Source organism: Phaseolus vulgaris, chromosome 3, assembly GCF_051622355.1.
Source record: "Phaseolus vulgaris cultivar YP4 chromosome 3, ASM5162235v1, whole genome shotgun sequence".
Classification (NCBI taxonomy): domain Eukaryota; kingdom Viridiplantae; phylum Streptophyta; class Magnoliopsida; order Fabales; family Fabaceae; genus Phaseolus; species Phaseolus vulgaris.
Window position 1 is genome coordinate 16836727 of NC_143500.1, and position 15992 is coordinate 16852718.

At 34.8% G+C, this 15992-nt stretch overlaps 2 protein-coding genes across 2 annotated transcripts; one reads left to right on the forward strand and one right to left on the reverse strand.

Moving 5' to 3' along the window:
- Window positions 1–5054: 5054 nt before the first annotated feature.
- LOC137806766 (inositol transporter 4) lies at window positions 5055–8973 on the reverse strand. Its single transcript, XM_068607040.2, has 7 exons — window positions 8816–8973; window positions 8535–8675; window positions 8357–8427; window positions 7188–7523; window positions 6974–7081; window positions 6110–6697; window positions 5055–5825 (listed from the first exon to the last, which is right to left on the reverse strand). Exons 2-7 carry the CDS (start codon window positions 8665–8667, stop codon window positions 5343–5345), a joined length of 1719 nt encoding a protein of 572 aa, XP_068463141.1. The 5' UTR covers window positions 8668–8675; window positions 8816–8973; the 3' UTR covers window positions 5055–5342.
- Window positions 8974–14146: 5173 nt separating this feature from the next.
- Window positions 14147–15721, forward strand: LOC150028724 (uncharacterized). The gene is made up of 4 exons (XM_090300076.1): window positions 14147–14575; window positions 14684–14776; window positions 14892–15016; window positions 15427–15721. Exons 1-4 carry the CDS (start codon window positions 14147–14149, stop codon window positions 15719–15721), a joined length of 942 nt encoding a protein of 313 aa, XP_090156202.1.
- The last annotated feature ends 271 nt before the right edge of the window (window positions 15722–15992 follow it).

Genomic DNA, 15992 nt, shown 5'->3' on the forward strand with positions numbered 1-15992 from the left:
AGAATGCCCTAACAAACGCCCAGCTGTTTAGGTGTAGTTGGGCAGGGGCAACGTTGATCTCAGTAAGGAGAGCTCGTTCGAAACAGGCAAAGGGTAGGCGAAGGAAGAGCTTCTTAAAAATGGTGAAGTAGATAAAGCATAACGATCCCTCTGAATCCGATGACTCATCACAGCAAACAGGTTCATTTACCTTACAAGGCATAACCTTCACGAATTTGTCGTGCTCTCTGCCAAAAATACGAGACTTGTGGCAACTCTCACTCTTCCTATACGGCACTAAACTCTCGCGGGTGGTAAATTCAGAGGTTTCCTCTAGGAGGTTACTGGGAGCCCAGGGGTATAGGGTTTTATAATCAGGGGTTGGGTAGTTTGGGGTTGGTTGATCCATCTTACAAAATCTAAAACAGAGAAGAAAAACAAAGGCAATACTCAAAAGAAGAAATGTGTGCATTTTGGAAAAACAAAGCAAATGAGCAGAAAAATAGAAAATGATGATTGTAGGTATGAGAAATATAAACGGTCCTAGCGCAGTTATAAGCAGATTAAGAGCATCGAAATGATAGGGCAAAGGCAGTTACAGGATAAAAAAATTTACCTTGAAGTGATTATGCTTCGAGGAGACGAGGTATTTGGGAGAAGAGAATGGAGCGTTCGAAGCAGAGATATTTGAAAAGACACACAGAGATGGAATGAAACAGTGAAGGGAGCGTAAGAGTCGAAGGGTTAACGTATAAAGGGAAGCGCAAGCGGCAACGCACCCCAACCATTGATCTGGCCACGTGTACGCTGGGGTGAGAGTATGGTGAAACGTCACCTCGAGGCACTGTGAACGTCCTATCACTCATTAGCCACGTAGGTCGCCATAGGCGAGCAATTAGCCTCTTCACTGAAACAAGTTCCAACTCGAGCCTGGGGGGCTTATGTACTGGACCAGACCTCGAATATCGACGTCGGCATCAGACATCGACACTTGTGGAGCAGGTCGGCTCGGTGGTCTGGTCGCGTTAGGGGGCCACGTAAGTGAGTCCTCAGAGATGCATGTGTTGAAACCTGTATATATGAAAGGCCTAGTAAGCGAGAAAGTGCATGCAGGTGGTGTGTAAAGTACATTCGGGTCTAGCACAAGTAAATATCCCCTGAAGACGCCAAGGCCCAAGAGTGCTAGGGTTTTTTGGGGGAAAGTTGTATGCATGATACGTAAAAGACCAGGGCGCCTACAAAACAAATTGGGCCCCGCAACGCTGGTACATGAGTTGGTACCCTAGAGGCCATGTTGTTAAGATTGTGCACTCCAAAGAGGAAGATTTTGTGCGGTTGTTGAGCTAAGATTGTGTAACAACGTAAAAGAATGTCCTCCCAGTAAACCTAATTTCACTATAGATAAGACTCTGGTGAGAGGGGGGTCGTTACAGTGAGGTAACCTAAAAGTAGTCTATAAAAGGGAGTTGAGATCCCTGTTAAAGGTACATCGTTTCTAAGACTGAAACTACTATCTTATATACTCATTGTTTCTTAGCCCAGTACTGACTTGATCGTCGGAGTGCAATCAACAGGTAGGGCCCCCTTTGTTTCAACGAAGCCGCTTTCCAACATCCAAGAGTTAGCACATAATCCACCAGAAATAGGAGGAGCCACCGCTTGCCTTTGAAGTCAACCGGCGACCAGGTCAACCGGCAAGAACAGAAACCAATAAGATCTTTCCTCCCTCCAATCGCCATACCTTTCACCTCTTCTTTCCTTATAAAGGAACTGCCCCTGATCTTCTCTCCTCGTTCGTACTGGTCCTCCCCCTTTATTATTAAGTGGGCAGAAACCAATTGTGGTCCTTTCTCCTTTAGATTTTGTTCCCTCTTCACCTCGTCTCTCTTTCTCCTAACGAATTCCTCCACTTTAATATACGACGTTGCCTAAGATTAATAGCAGCCATGTCCTCCAGTCTCCTCTTCACCAATGACTCACCGAAACCTCTACATCTTAACCCTCTAATAAGCTCCACACACATCCCCTCATTAAGCTGCGGGATCTACACCACCACCTCATTAAAGTGACGCAAATATTGCTTCACCGCCTCCCCTTTGGATTGTTTCACCTCAAACAGATTTGCTGTGTCTGGAGGTTTTGTTTTATTTGTCGCAAAATGAACGACAAACAAATAAACAAAAACCTCCAACGATGTTACCGACCCCTCGGGCAAAGTGCTAAACCAATCTAGCGTTGTTCCTACTAACGATCCTGCAAGCATTTTGCATCGGACAACATCCGATCCTCCATGAATCAACATTTGTGCCCTGAAGTTTTAATGTGGGCATTTGGATCCTACTTTCCCGTGAATGAACTTATTTTTGGAAATACATAGCTCGCTGGAAATGGTTCATTCAGAATTTCCTCCAAAAATGGTTGGTGGCTCTACTTCCTCCAATTCCCACCTTCCCATCCTTCGATCTTCCAACTGCCTCTGCAACTCCTCATTCTACCTTTAAAGTCACTCATGTCCTCTTAATGCTTCCTCCATCCGTACCCTTGTTTCTTCTTTCCCTCTTCTAAATTCCTCTGCACGCTCTTCATCTTACCTCCTCATGGTTTCCATCATCTCCATCAGCATACGTGTTGCTTCTGGCGGGGTCTCCCCGTTGGAAACCCCAATTGGCTCCTCTTTTGCCATTGTTCTCTTGGTTCCTCTCATTTTTACTCTATTTTGATTTTGTGGCGCAAGAGTAATTTTACATGCCCCACAGTGAACGCCAAATGTTCTAGACAAACGTAGGAATAACCTAGCCCCAGAACATCAATCAATAGGCTAGGGTAAGTGTATCTTATACTAGTGTGTAAAAGATAGATCCTCCTGTTGACGCTCCTTCTTACATATATTGATGTTCTTGCCGGTGACTTGGCCACCGGTTGACTCTGGTGACTCCGCCTGTCCCCTCTGGAATCTGCACTTCTCTTGGTTGTTGAATGTTTTTACCTGTAGAGACAGAGGGCGCCCTTACGGTCGTTTGCACTCCGACGCTCAAGTCAATAAGGACTCACAAAAGCAACAATAATTCTCAATGTAGTGTGTAAAAACAACGTACCTTCACCTAGGGTTTCAGCCCCTTTTTATAACCGCACATGTAGAAATTGCACTTGAGATAAGCAAATATTAACTGAAAATAAGCACATTATCTTATATCTCTAATAGAAAACCACCTGCCACATGCACCAATGACCTTTAGGTGCTAAACTGCAAGCCACATTCTGTTATACATACACCTCCCTATCTTTTTAGGGTTAACAACATCTATTAACAGGTATTTTACGTGCAGCAAATAGATAAAATATATCTTTATCTTTTATCTCCAAATTCACAACAAATAAAATATCTCTTTATCTTTTATCTCCAAAATCACAAGTTATATTTTATCTCCAAAATCACAAAAGATAAAATATCTCTTTATATTTTATCTTATATTTTTATAAAATATCTCTTTATATTTTATCTTTAAACACATGCAACTTGAATTTAAATCATAGCACATCATTAGAAAACTAGGCCCATTAACCAAACAGGCCTAACACCACTACTTTGACTCCAGGTCCAAGGTCGAGCTGACCTCTGCTCTACCCGAGAACTGAATAGTAGCTGGTCCAAGAGCGAGGACCGAGCTCCTGTCTGGTACAATTGACATATCTTGTGTAACGTAACCTGATTTTGTCTTTACTGAATCATTATGTGTGATTAAGTCTAATGAATAAAAGATGAGCACACGGTTTTCTGTTAAGGATAAGATTCTGATTCTCATATTATGCGTCGGGCCCCGCCCATCACTCTACATGTTCGATTTTGTTTTGGATAGGGACCAAAATTAGTGATGTTTATTATTTTGACTTTTCAATTTGTTTTGGTTACGGATCGTTTGATTGAATTTTTAAGGTTTAGATTCAGCTGATCAATTAATGAACGTCCTTTTAAGACAGAAAACATGTTAACTTTAATGTTGTTTTTATGTTTATTTAGTGTTTCTTTTTAGGATTTTTTTAACATGTTATTGGCACATAGTATGAGTTTTTTTTTATGATTATTCTCTATCAGAAAAGTATTACTATTAGTTCAGGGTCAACTTGCTAAAAACGGATTGGGTGAGGTTAGTCCATATAACAAGTGTATATACTATATCTAGTCTCTCCCGCATAGTATCAACCCAGCATCAAGATTAGTTTCTACAAATTAATAAAATTATTGAAATTGATGTTCTATTAATAAAAGTAAATATAAAATATATCAAAAGAATATTAAAAATAGAATATAAAATATTATAGATTTATACTTGTGATATTGATAAAATCTATAACAACATATAGAAAAGATTTTTTTATTTGATATACATATTCATATTTTTACCTTTAATTATATTTTAAAATAAAATTTGGTAAAAATAAATTATTCAATATATCCATCTCAACAACACAACATAATAGGAATACTACGAATCAGTCAGACATATCAACATCACAATATATTATAAATAACTTATATTTTCCATATAATTATTATTATTCATTTTATTTTATTTTTAAATATAAAGACACAAAATATTAAATTATATTCTGTGTTACTAATTATAAATAATAATAAAGTTTTAAAAGAAACAAACACTTATTTCTCACAAATAAAATTATGATATATCCATGAAAGTTTACAAAACTACTAAATTAATTATAATATATTACAAATTAGTATATCTAAATTATTTTAAGTTGAATAATGTTTTTAAACTTTCCATATCCCTTATTTTTTAAATTTAATTTTATAAATAATGTAAAATTTATTTACTCTAAGAACTTAATTAATGATTTTATCTTTTAAAACCTTTAATGATTTAGGTTCCTAAATATTTTCCAGTTATGATTGAATTTATTTGAAAAAAAAAATATTTGTTTATTTTCTAAAACTTTAATTTTATAACTAAGTTAAGAATGGATTAAATCTTTAGAAACTATTTAGTTATTTGAATCTTTATCAAACGTGATTTAGTTCTAAGTTTCCTAATTCTAATTCTAATGAGACAATGAATGTTAGAATTAAGCTGCTTACAAAAATAGTCCTAATTGAACTATGTTCACAAATTTTTACAGGGACCTGGGTTGTGGGCTCCCAAAGAAATTCGGGATCAACAATCTGAGGCATGTAACAATGGCAATACATAATTGGCAAGTGAAGCTTACCCCTCTTGTGGAGAAGATGAAGATGAATTAAATGCAGTTTCATTTATTATTTGCAGGAGGCAAGAAGAGAAGCAATAGTGATTTCTTGAACAAACAAGAAAAATGATCTCAGCACTAAAGCTACTCTGACATGGCAACTACTTATCATCCACTTTTTTCTTGATGTCCTTCTTTTTCTTGTTAAATGGGAAGGGTCTGAAGCCTTCTTGAAGCAACTTCTCCACCTCCTCAAACTGAAGGCCTTTGGTTTCAGGCACTAATGCATAGATTGCTATAATTGCAATCACGGAGAACCCAGCAAAAAGTAGGAATGTGCCGGCTGCACCTAAAGACTCAGTCATGCTTAAGAATGACTCACTCACAATTAGATTAGCACACCAGTTAGAAACTGCAGCTATACCTCCACCTAGACCTCTGTATCTCAAAGGGTATATCTCTGAGTTCAGAACCCAAGGCACTGTTCCCATTCCTGGAGAGTATGCTAGGATATACAATCCCAGCACTGCTACAGCTAGGATTCCAATTTTGCTTGGACAACCCTGAGAAAACCATACTCTTTTATCTGCACGGCACTCTCCTCTTACACTCTTTTCTGCAGACAGGCATGCACCTGGATGGTACTGTACAACAAATACAGACAAACACAGCTTTGGTTAAACAAGGTTGCACAATTTTCAGCTTAGTTTATTATACATATTCTTAGAATACGAGCGTGAGAACAAATTATTAGATATTCTGAGTCTACTACCTCATGACAAAATTATAAAATCCAATAACGTACTATGTAAAGATTAGTTGGATCATAATTGTCCTGAATTATGTAATCATTTCCCATGTACAAGACATGTAAGTTGAGTGTCTTAACAGTATTAGCATGTTATAAGAGGAAGTTGGAAGAACCTACTTGGTTGTCGGTGTTGGCACAGAAGGCACACTTTGCACGCAAACATTGCATGCAGTTCCAGGAAGGGGAATTAGGGGCATTTGTATAAGCATGGCATGTAGAGTTGGCACCAAAACTGAGGGTGTCCCGGTGATTAATTGCAGGAGCATGTTTAGCTGCCTGGAAAAAGATAGCACTTGAAACGATGAGGCAAACAATGATTCCAACCAGGGAAATGAGCATAAGTCTTCTCCTTCCATATCTATCAATGAATGCCATACTCAAGATAGTGCCAACAGTATTGAGGCCAGATGTAATGAGAGAAAGTGCAAGAGCTGTGGACTTAGAGGCAATTCCAGCGAACTGAACAATGGTTGGGCTGTAATACATGAGTGTGTTAATGCCCACAAACTGCTGAGCAACTTGAACAGTGATGCCAGCATAAAGACCTCTTCGAACAACATCATTGCTAAAAGCATCCTTCAATTTTTTCCCCAAATTCTCCTCCTTCTCAGCTTTAAAGGACTCTCGCATTGCTCTCATCTCCTCTTCAATTTCGTCATGTCGATAGATTCTCAACAGAATGTTCCTTGCCTCCTCTTCCTTCCCCTGAAATACCAAATGGACTCCCAAGGTAAAATAAAAGCCACAACCATAACCTTACCAAAGGATCAAACTATGATCACTTGTTTACAAAATGTTTTATCAAAACTTTACATCTTACTTGGTCATTCATAAATGGAACCATGCATGACACTTTTTAAATCAAACCTATATAGCCTATTAACGGAGTTTATGCTATTGGACAATAAACACATGTAAGCAATTTCACAAACAGAATGCACAAAAATTTCAATCTGGATTGGCAGGAAGATTTTGCAATACCTGACTGTAGAGCCATCTGGGTGACTCAGGGAGGGACAGCATTAACACTAACTGAAGTGCAGCAGGAATTCCTGCCACCCCAAGCATCCATCGCCAGGTTCCTGGTGCCTGAAATACATGAAATTGACCACTTAGAAAAAAACTACCCTCTGATCTAACAACTTTATCCAAAAGCTTTGGATTTGAGTTCAGTTCCTATATGTTTCTTGCATACCTTGGTGAATGCCAAGTTGATAAGGTAAGACAGAAATTGTCCTCCTGTGAGAAGCAAACCATTGACACAGACTAGAGCTCCTCTGATGCTATGAGGAGATGCTTCTGAGATGTACAGAGGCGCAGTCATGGATGCCATACCAATTCCAAAACCAACTAAAATTCTCCCGACAATGAGGAGCCACGGAGATGGAGCAAGAGCCATAACTATTGAACCAATAAAGAACAAAACATCGGATAATAAAATCGACTTTTTTCGCCCAAACTTGTCATTCATCCATCCTCCAAACGCAGCACCAACGATGGCTCCTGCAACAGCCATACTTACAATGGTTTCCTGCAAAAGCAGTAAAATAAAATATTATGTCAATCATCTACAAAATGGAGAGTGAAAATACATTCCTTCTTCACTTCACTTGATGCATGCATATAGATTGAAGTTTGCAAACTAATGTTTCAATGTTAAATTTTACTTCTTAATTGTAAGATGGTCCCTCCTAACCAAATGAACAAAAAATATGTACGAGTAGACCATGAAGAATTACAAAGAGCATGATAAAAAAATTATTATTTTTCATAAAAGTAGTTTTTTGTTTCCTTTATCTTATGTTTACTGAACTTCTAAAATATATGATCTATTTCCTTTACTCTTTTTTTGCAATTTTAGGTTTAAATATCATTTTCATTTTAGAATATAATTGAGTTTCGATTCAAAATTTATCAAATACAATTAGTGTTATATGAGTTTTGGCCAAAACTACCTGAAGGAGAATCAAGAAATAAGGAAAACATCACATCTAGAAAACAAGGAAAACATATATATGACAGAAAAAAACACCTTTTATTTCAACACCAAGAGAAGATTCCAGGTTTTATTTGAATTTAAAAATTTAAAAATTCCTCCTCATTTTCAATTAAACATTCCACCAAGGATATTCTAGAATTTAGATTTACAATTGATTTAGAGTTCACAATCTTTATCAAATTATAATAAAATATATATTCTACTGAAAGTGTCCTTTACTATGTAAGTTGTCAAAAGTTATCAAAGTAATATAAACTGATTTCATTATACAGTTGTAAAGATAATATAAATTTTAATGTGGAGTTATCACAGTAATATATAATCTTTAAAAATGTTTAAATTTTTGACATGTGAGGAGAATTAACCTGTAGCCATGTTTTCTTGTCAACTTCTTCAAAGTCCTCTCTGATGTACAATAGAGCTCCAGAGATGACACCTAGATGTGAGGATTTGGTAAAAGAGAATTGAAGAAACGTTTTGATATGGTATGATGTTATAAAAGGAAGGAAAATTGAAAAGGGTTGTTGGTGATGAAGGAATTACCTGTGTCATAGCCAAATAGAAGACCTCCAATGCCTGCTGATAAAGCAAGGCGCATAATGTATGGTGAACCTCTTGCTCTGTTCCAACATTCTCTGAATTCCACATTGCTTCCACCTTCCACTCCCCCTTCCATACTAACACCTTAATATTCATTCAAAATAATATTCATAAATATTTTTAAAATTCATTTACTAATTCACATAATTGATTTTAAAAGAAAATAATTTTGATTGTAAAGGTTTAGGGTTTAGAAACATTTAAGAAATTAAGGAGACATATACCTGGGATGGTGACGATGATGAAGAGAGTCGTAGGTAAATCCACTTCACCTGTTCTTCCCCCTCTGTTTGTTTACTCTGTCTTTCCTCCCCTGTAGATAGGATATGAAGAAAGATTATATGATTAACCATATAATGTGAAAAAAAAAATACTTTGACCTGTTTTAGAATGCAAATTAGGGATCTTTTCTATTAATTAATTAATTGTTTGGCTTTTTTTTCCTTTTTAATTCTTTTCATTTGTGGTACATGTCTACAAACTGTTATTTTATAAAACCAGTGGATAAAACTGAGAACAACAGAGGTGTCACAGACACATTTTATCAAGCTGGAACTTTTCCGATAAAACTTTTTAATTGATCGAGAAAAGATAATGCATGCATCTTTAAGCATATAAAAATTAAAATTACTACATCTAATCATTTATAATTAAAATTATTTTTCAATTTATATATAAGGAATGAGTTTCAAATTCATTATTAGTAAAGATTTTCTACTTTATAAAATGAAAAGGAAGACATATTCAGAAGTTCTTATGGCATGTTTTTTATGAAATTATACTATTTTATTCAAAATAAGATTTGCCTTCAATTTATGTTCTTCATTCTTTATATAGTCGTGATCAATTTCTGATGATTTTTTCATTGAAATCAAAATTGTTATAATTAAAGAACAAAAGTTCATGAGAAAAGATAACTCAAAAGTCAGAAAATCAAATTATTCTTCTCTATTTTGAAATTTATCAAGAATATAATATCGAATAATTTTTTATAATATAAAGTAAGACTTTTTGTGTTCCCTCGTATGTATACTGTATTTATATATTTTCCTCCTAAATGATTTTTTGTTATACTATCCCTTTTCACAATCCATAAAATGTAATTTAATATGTCCTTGATCACATGATTATCAATTTATTAATTATTTACCCATCAAATCATTCAAAATATTTAATTTTCAAAATTATTTTAAAAAATAAATATATTGTAGAGAAGTACTAGTTAAACAAGAAGTCTTATCGAATGTGTGATGATAAAATAATTTTACATCACAAAATTTTAAATTGCCGACAGAGTTTTAATGGGTCTGCTCAAACTTTGAAACTTGATGGTTTAAGTTTTTTTTCTTTATTATTAATTAATTACAATTTGGTAATGTAATACAATAGTTTCTTTTTATGATTACGATTTTAATATCTATAAAGATTTCTTGTTAATTTAAAATGTGTTTTAAGATAAAAACATTAATTATGCACAACTTTAAATCAATATTCTTCAATTACTACACTTTAAAAGAATATTTAATTAGTAGACAATATAAATAGTATTACAGTACCAAGACTATCTCTTTAATGTTTCTGAACTCATATCAGGATTATCAAACTGATAAATAAAGATTACTTATAATTTTTAAACTAAAAAAAGGCAAACAAATAACTACGGACTTTCTTTATATTAACGTTCACAATATAAAATAAATATAAAATATAAATATATATGCACCTAGGTTTAAATATAAATAGTAAATTTATTAACTGTTTTTTTTATCTATAAAACTAATAAAGAAATATACTGTAAGTATAAATGAAAAATAAGGATTTGGTGTATTGTTGTTTTAATATAGATGAGATAAAAAAGTTTCAATTGTTTTAAATATAAGATTGTAGAGAAGATATAATTAATTAGTATCTGAATAATTTAGTATTAAAGTGAAAAGTGTATATAAATTTTAAAAAATTATTTTAATATAATTATGTCTTTTTAAAATTTTATTTTGTCTTTTATGTTTTTTCTATAAATTTATCATCTCCTTCATCATATTAACAATTGGATGATATCACTAGACTCTTGGTACTCAGTAGAGTAATATTGTTCGATCAAAATATTAGTGAGAGTAAGTTCATTTTTGCTCTTTTTTCTTCTGAGTTAGTTTTGAATTTTATTGTTTGCCTGGACAGATGTGTTTGCATGTGGTACTTACAGCTTCAGGATTAACCTATCTTAGTTAAGAGCCCTAGTAATATGTTTGGATCATTGATTTGGACTCTGTTATGCATATTAAGTTATCCATAATTTTCTTTAAGAGTTTGAGTTCTTTATGAGCATGCCTACTTCTAATCAAGTAAGGGAAACTAGTTTTACTTTTTAATAGAACCGTAGGTTAGAAGATCTAGATGTAAAGGTGACGTGATTACAAGTTTCAAATTTTCTTATAGGGTTTTATTATTGAGTGAAATAGAACGGTTTGATTGAGATTGATTTTGAAAGTATATATATATATATATATATATATATATATATATATATATATATATATATATATATATATATATTAGACTTTGATAATTTGTAAATATACATGTTGATTGTGAGGTTGAAGAAGTTTTTGAATATGATTAAAGTGTGTTCTAAATTGTTTGACATAGGAGTTCAATGAGAGTATTTGTCCAATTCTGATCTAGGTGATATTATTTTGATCTTATACGTTTTATAAAATACAAATTGGAGTAATGATTTTTGGGTGAAAAGTTTGAGAAGTAGCCAATTTTATAAAGTTTTATTATGATATTTTGGTTCAAAAAACAAGAATACAATAGGAAAAATACCTTTTCTTTGATCCATTTTTGCTTAAGTAAGGAAATTCTCGATCAATCGAAAATAGAGTAAGAATTTGACTTATTCTCAAGTCTATTTTCTCTCAAATAAGAAAATTATTGCTAAAGTAAAAAATAGTACTCGAATTAAACTTAGTCTTGATCTCATTTTCGCTCAAATGACGAAACTTTCGTTCAAAGAAGGTTAAAAAAAACTTAAACTTTAAAATTTGTTTTTAAAAGACTGTTTGATAATTGTTTATTTCTTTATTTAAATTTTATGTAAAATTTTGTTTATATATATATATGTAGTTGACACAATTATTTTATGTGTTTATATGATTTTCTTTGATATATTTGAATAGTTTAGAAATATAAACTTTTTGTGTGATTAAATAGTGTAATGAAATATGATGTGAAATATGATTGTGTTATACATGAGAGCTGATGTTATATATAATATATCTTAACATTGATTAGGTAAAAATCTTTTATAAATTTATAAATCCTTATATAAAGGAATAATATTTTGTAATACAATATTGTGAGTGTGTAAATTATATATATATATATATATATATATATTAAATAATATGATTTGAATATTTGAAGTAATAAAAATGGAATGTTAGATTAAATATAAACTATAATTTTAAAAATGACTGATGAAGTAAGGATAACTTAATCAAGTAACAGATGCGCGAAAACAAATATTTTTGGAGAATTTAGTGTAAGTAAGATTTTATTGCTTGAGCTAATTGCGATCCAGATAAATCAAAAAATATTATTTAAGTGAGCAAATTAACGGTAAAATATTTTTATATTGTTAATAAATTTTTTTTTTTTGTGAGTTAAGATTTTAAATGTTGAATATTATCATCATAATGTTTTATTACATTTATTTTGGTTAAGAGATAAAGATTTGTGAAATGTGTGCTTAGGAAGTTATCCTAATATGTCTTGGTAACCGTTGACATCATAAGACAATTTTGTGTTGGTAACTAGTTGACATTATAATCATGGGAAAATTGGATGGTTAGATATATTTTGAAAGATATGTTACATGTTATTTTCACGTACTTTAGTTCAGAACACTCTTTCTAAAGTCATCTAGTTTTATAATATTTATGAGTTTTTACGTCTTTGGAAGCAATGAATGTGCATTTCATGTTTGGTGTTTAATTTGTTGTGTTTATTATGCATAATTGTTGATTGTGATTTTAATTTTTTCTAGCTTACCTTATTATATAAATATGATAATATTATATTGATATATAAGAGTATAAAATGAGTCAATCTAATTCAACTTAGTTCACTAAATATTAAGTTAAAAAATATGTCAGTTAAACCTACTCTCTGGAACAAGGACTGCTTCTCTAAAGTGGTGGGTGAAAAGGCATCGTTAGTGTCCATCGGTAAATCCACACTTTTATGGAAGAATCTTGAGTATGCTAGACTTCAAGTCCGGCTACTTAAAAATCAGAATGCAAGGCTAGCGAAAGGTACGAGGATCAATAATCAAATATTTAGTATTCTCATTGAAGAAGAAATACCATGCGATAGCAGAGGCCTATGCAAGTGCAACTACGATGGCTTTGGTTCCTCGTATAATGTCTCCTCGTCAGAGACCTATGTAGAGGAAACTGCTTGTTCAGTGAATAACTATGAGGAGGAGGTCAGGAAATGGGATCGGGAGGTTCGGTGGTCTAGGGGGGAGGTGATCGGAGGAGAGGCGGTGGGTGAAGGTGATCAAAAAGTGAATACAACAAAATGTTTGGTATTTGAGGAAGCTAAATCAAAGGGTTTAGAATATCAGAGGAAAGGTGATAAGGGTTTCATATATGAGGAAAGGGTAGTCCAGAAGGTCTCAGAAGAAGCAGTGTTTCTGAACATCTCTAACCACAGGTCTGCATCCCTTTGCAATAGCCCCTATCAACAGGATGACCTGGCCAAGCTAGTGGTGGATGTAGAGGTTAGTAATACCCAGTGTGAGCCCATAACAACTTTGGGCCAAGAAGGAAAACTAACAACCCACTATGGTAACAGGCAGAACCATTTGCTAGCCCAAGAAGAAGAGGGAATTGGAGAGCCCCTACGCGTGGAATGTGGGTCGAGGCGTGAGGAGGAAAAAATCAGTGTTGGTTCTGGAAACCAGTTAGAAGCAATGGAGGCGCGGGAGTTGGAGCAAAGTCACGTCACGGAAAGATTGTTGGGAAGACTAGGAGATGAGGTCACAGTAGGGGAAAGCGAACGTAGGTCTCCACCTTGTAGGCGTAGGAGGAAAGGGTTGTGGGAAGTGGGAGAACCAAGTACCCACCCACGAAGATTAGTGAGAATAAGAGCAAGATCCTCCCAGGTAAGGAATTCCTCCTCCTCCAAAGCTGGAACCCTTACAACAACCATTTCTGATGGGGATATAAATAATTGCAATTCACGGTTTCGGGATCCAGAAATAATGGAGGAACCAACAAAATTGTGGGAGTTGGGTAAACATATGGGAATTGCTTGTCGAGGGGTCGAAGAAGAGGTTGTTCAGGAATTTGAGTGTATGGAAGTGAGAGATGTGGAGTTTATGCAGAGGTTTGAGGAGGGTACAAAAAAAGGTTATTTATGTTGATAGTCAACTTGAATATGAGAGGTTTGGGGGGGGGGTAATAAGACCAGATATTTGAGACAATTAGTTGCAAGTGAGGGAGAAGAATTTGTGTGTCTACAAGAAACGAAAACAATAGTGTTCACAGATGCCAGATGTTTTGCATTGTGGGGGGGACAATAGAATTGGATGGATTCATAATGAAGGCGATAATGGAGGAGGAAGCTTGTTGTCCATGTGGTACAAAGAAGCTTTCTGTTATGAAAGTCATGTGATGGGGAAGAGATTTATTGTTATTTTTGGCCATCACCTAAGTTCTACACGAAGGTGTGTTATTGTAAACATCTACTATGCTTGCATCTTAAGAGATAAGAAGCTTCTTTGGGAAGAGCTTACCAACATTAAAGCGGCGTTTCAGGAATTGGTTTGGTGTTTCTGTGGGGATTTTAACACTATAAGAAGTAGAAGGAAAAGGAAAGGTTCTAGTGGCAGGGGAGATATATCATGTTGCCACACAAGTGAGATTAATGGGTTCAATAGGTTTATAGAATCCAATCTGTTATTGGATCTACCTATAGTAGGAAAAAAATATACGTGGTTTAAAGCAAATGGGTCGGCTAAGAGTAGGCTTGATAAAGTCCTTGTCTCTGAATAGTGGATGAAAATATGGTCAATGTGCAAACAGTATGTCCAGCGGAGGGAAGTGTCTGATCATTGTGCTTTGGTGGTGAAGACCATGGATAAGGATTGGGGTCCCAAACAGTTTCGAACCATTGATGTTTGACATATGGAGAGAGGTTTTAATGGGATGGTGAAGGAAAAGTGGCAGTCATGTTCAGTACAGGGGAATGAAATTTTGAAACTTAAGGATATATAAGTTGAAATTGCTAAAGGGGGATCTAAAAATCTGGAACAGAGATGTGTATGGCAATTTGTATACCATCAAGAAGAGCATTATGCATGAAATCGAGTCACTTGATAGTCTAGATTCGAATGGAGGTTCGGCGGGAAGTGTGAGGTTGGAAAGAATGGAATTAATGAGCCGATAAGGGAGGTAGATAGAAAGATTAATTCTCTTATTTGCCAAAAAAGCAAGAGCAAATTGGTTCTTCAAGTATGAGGATTCTTGCACCAAATTCTACCATTCGTCTTTGAGATGGAGAAGACTTAGAAATGAAATGAAGGGTGTAGAGGTTGAGGGTCAGTGGTGTGAGGAACCGTGTACGGTGCGAGTAGAAGCGAAGAAGGTGTTTGAACAAGAAAAGATCTTGGGGTAAGTCTCGATGCAGTAGAGTTTAAAGCGCTTACCCCATAAGATAACTTGAACCTTATATATGCTTTTAAAGAGGAGGAAGTCAAGGAATCGGTGTGGCAATGCGAAGGATCAAAGAGTCCTGGACCTGACGGGTTCAATTTCAACTTTATTAGGAAAAGATGGGTGTACATAAAAGACGAGTTTGACAATGCCATGGCCTTGTTTCATGATACAGGTACTATACCAAAGGGGTGCAATGCATCCTTTATAGCTCTGGTACCAAAAGTTAAGGACCTCTCTATGTTGGAGCAGTATCGACCCATCTCTCTAGTGGGGGCTATATACAAAGTCATTTCAAAGGTGCTGGCTGGTAGAATAAAGAAAGTGCTAAAATCTGTTGTTAATGAAAGCCAATATGCATTTCTAAAGGGTAGAGGGATGATAGTGTGCTCATGGCTAATGAAGTGATAGAGGATCTTAAAATATGCAGGAGGAGCAGTTTATGCTTGAAGGTGGACTTTGAAAAAGCCTACGACTCGTTTAGGTGGGATTTTCTATATGATATGCTCCATAAGATGGGTTTTCACAGCAAGTGGGTTATGTGGATGCAAGGGTGTATGGAATCGGCTACAGTTTCTGTGCTAGTTAATGGGAGTCCAACGGATGAATTCAAACCAACAAGAGGCTTGAGGCAAGGTGATTCGCTTGCCCGTTTTCTTTTTATTGTGGAAGGCTCTAA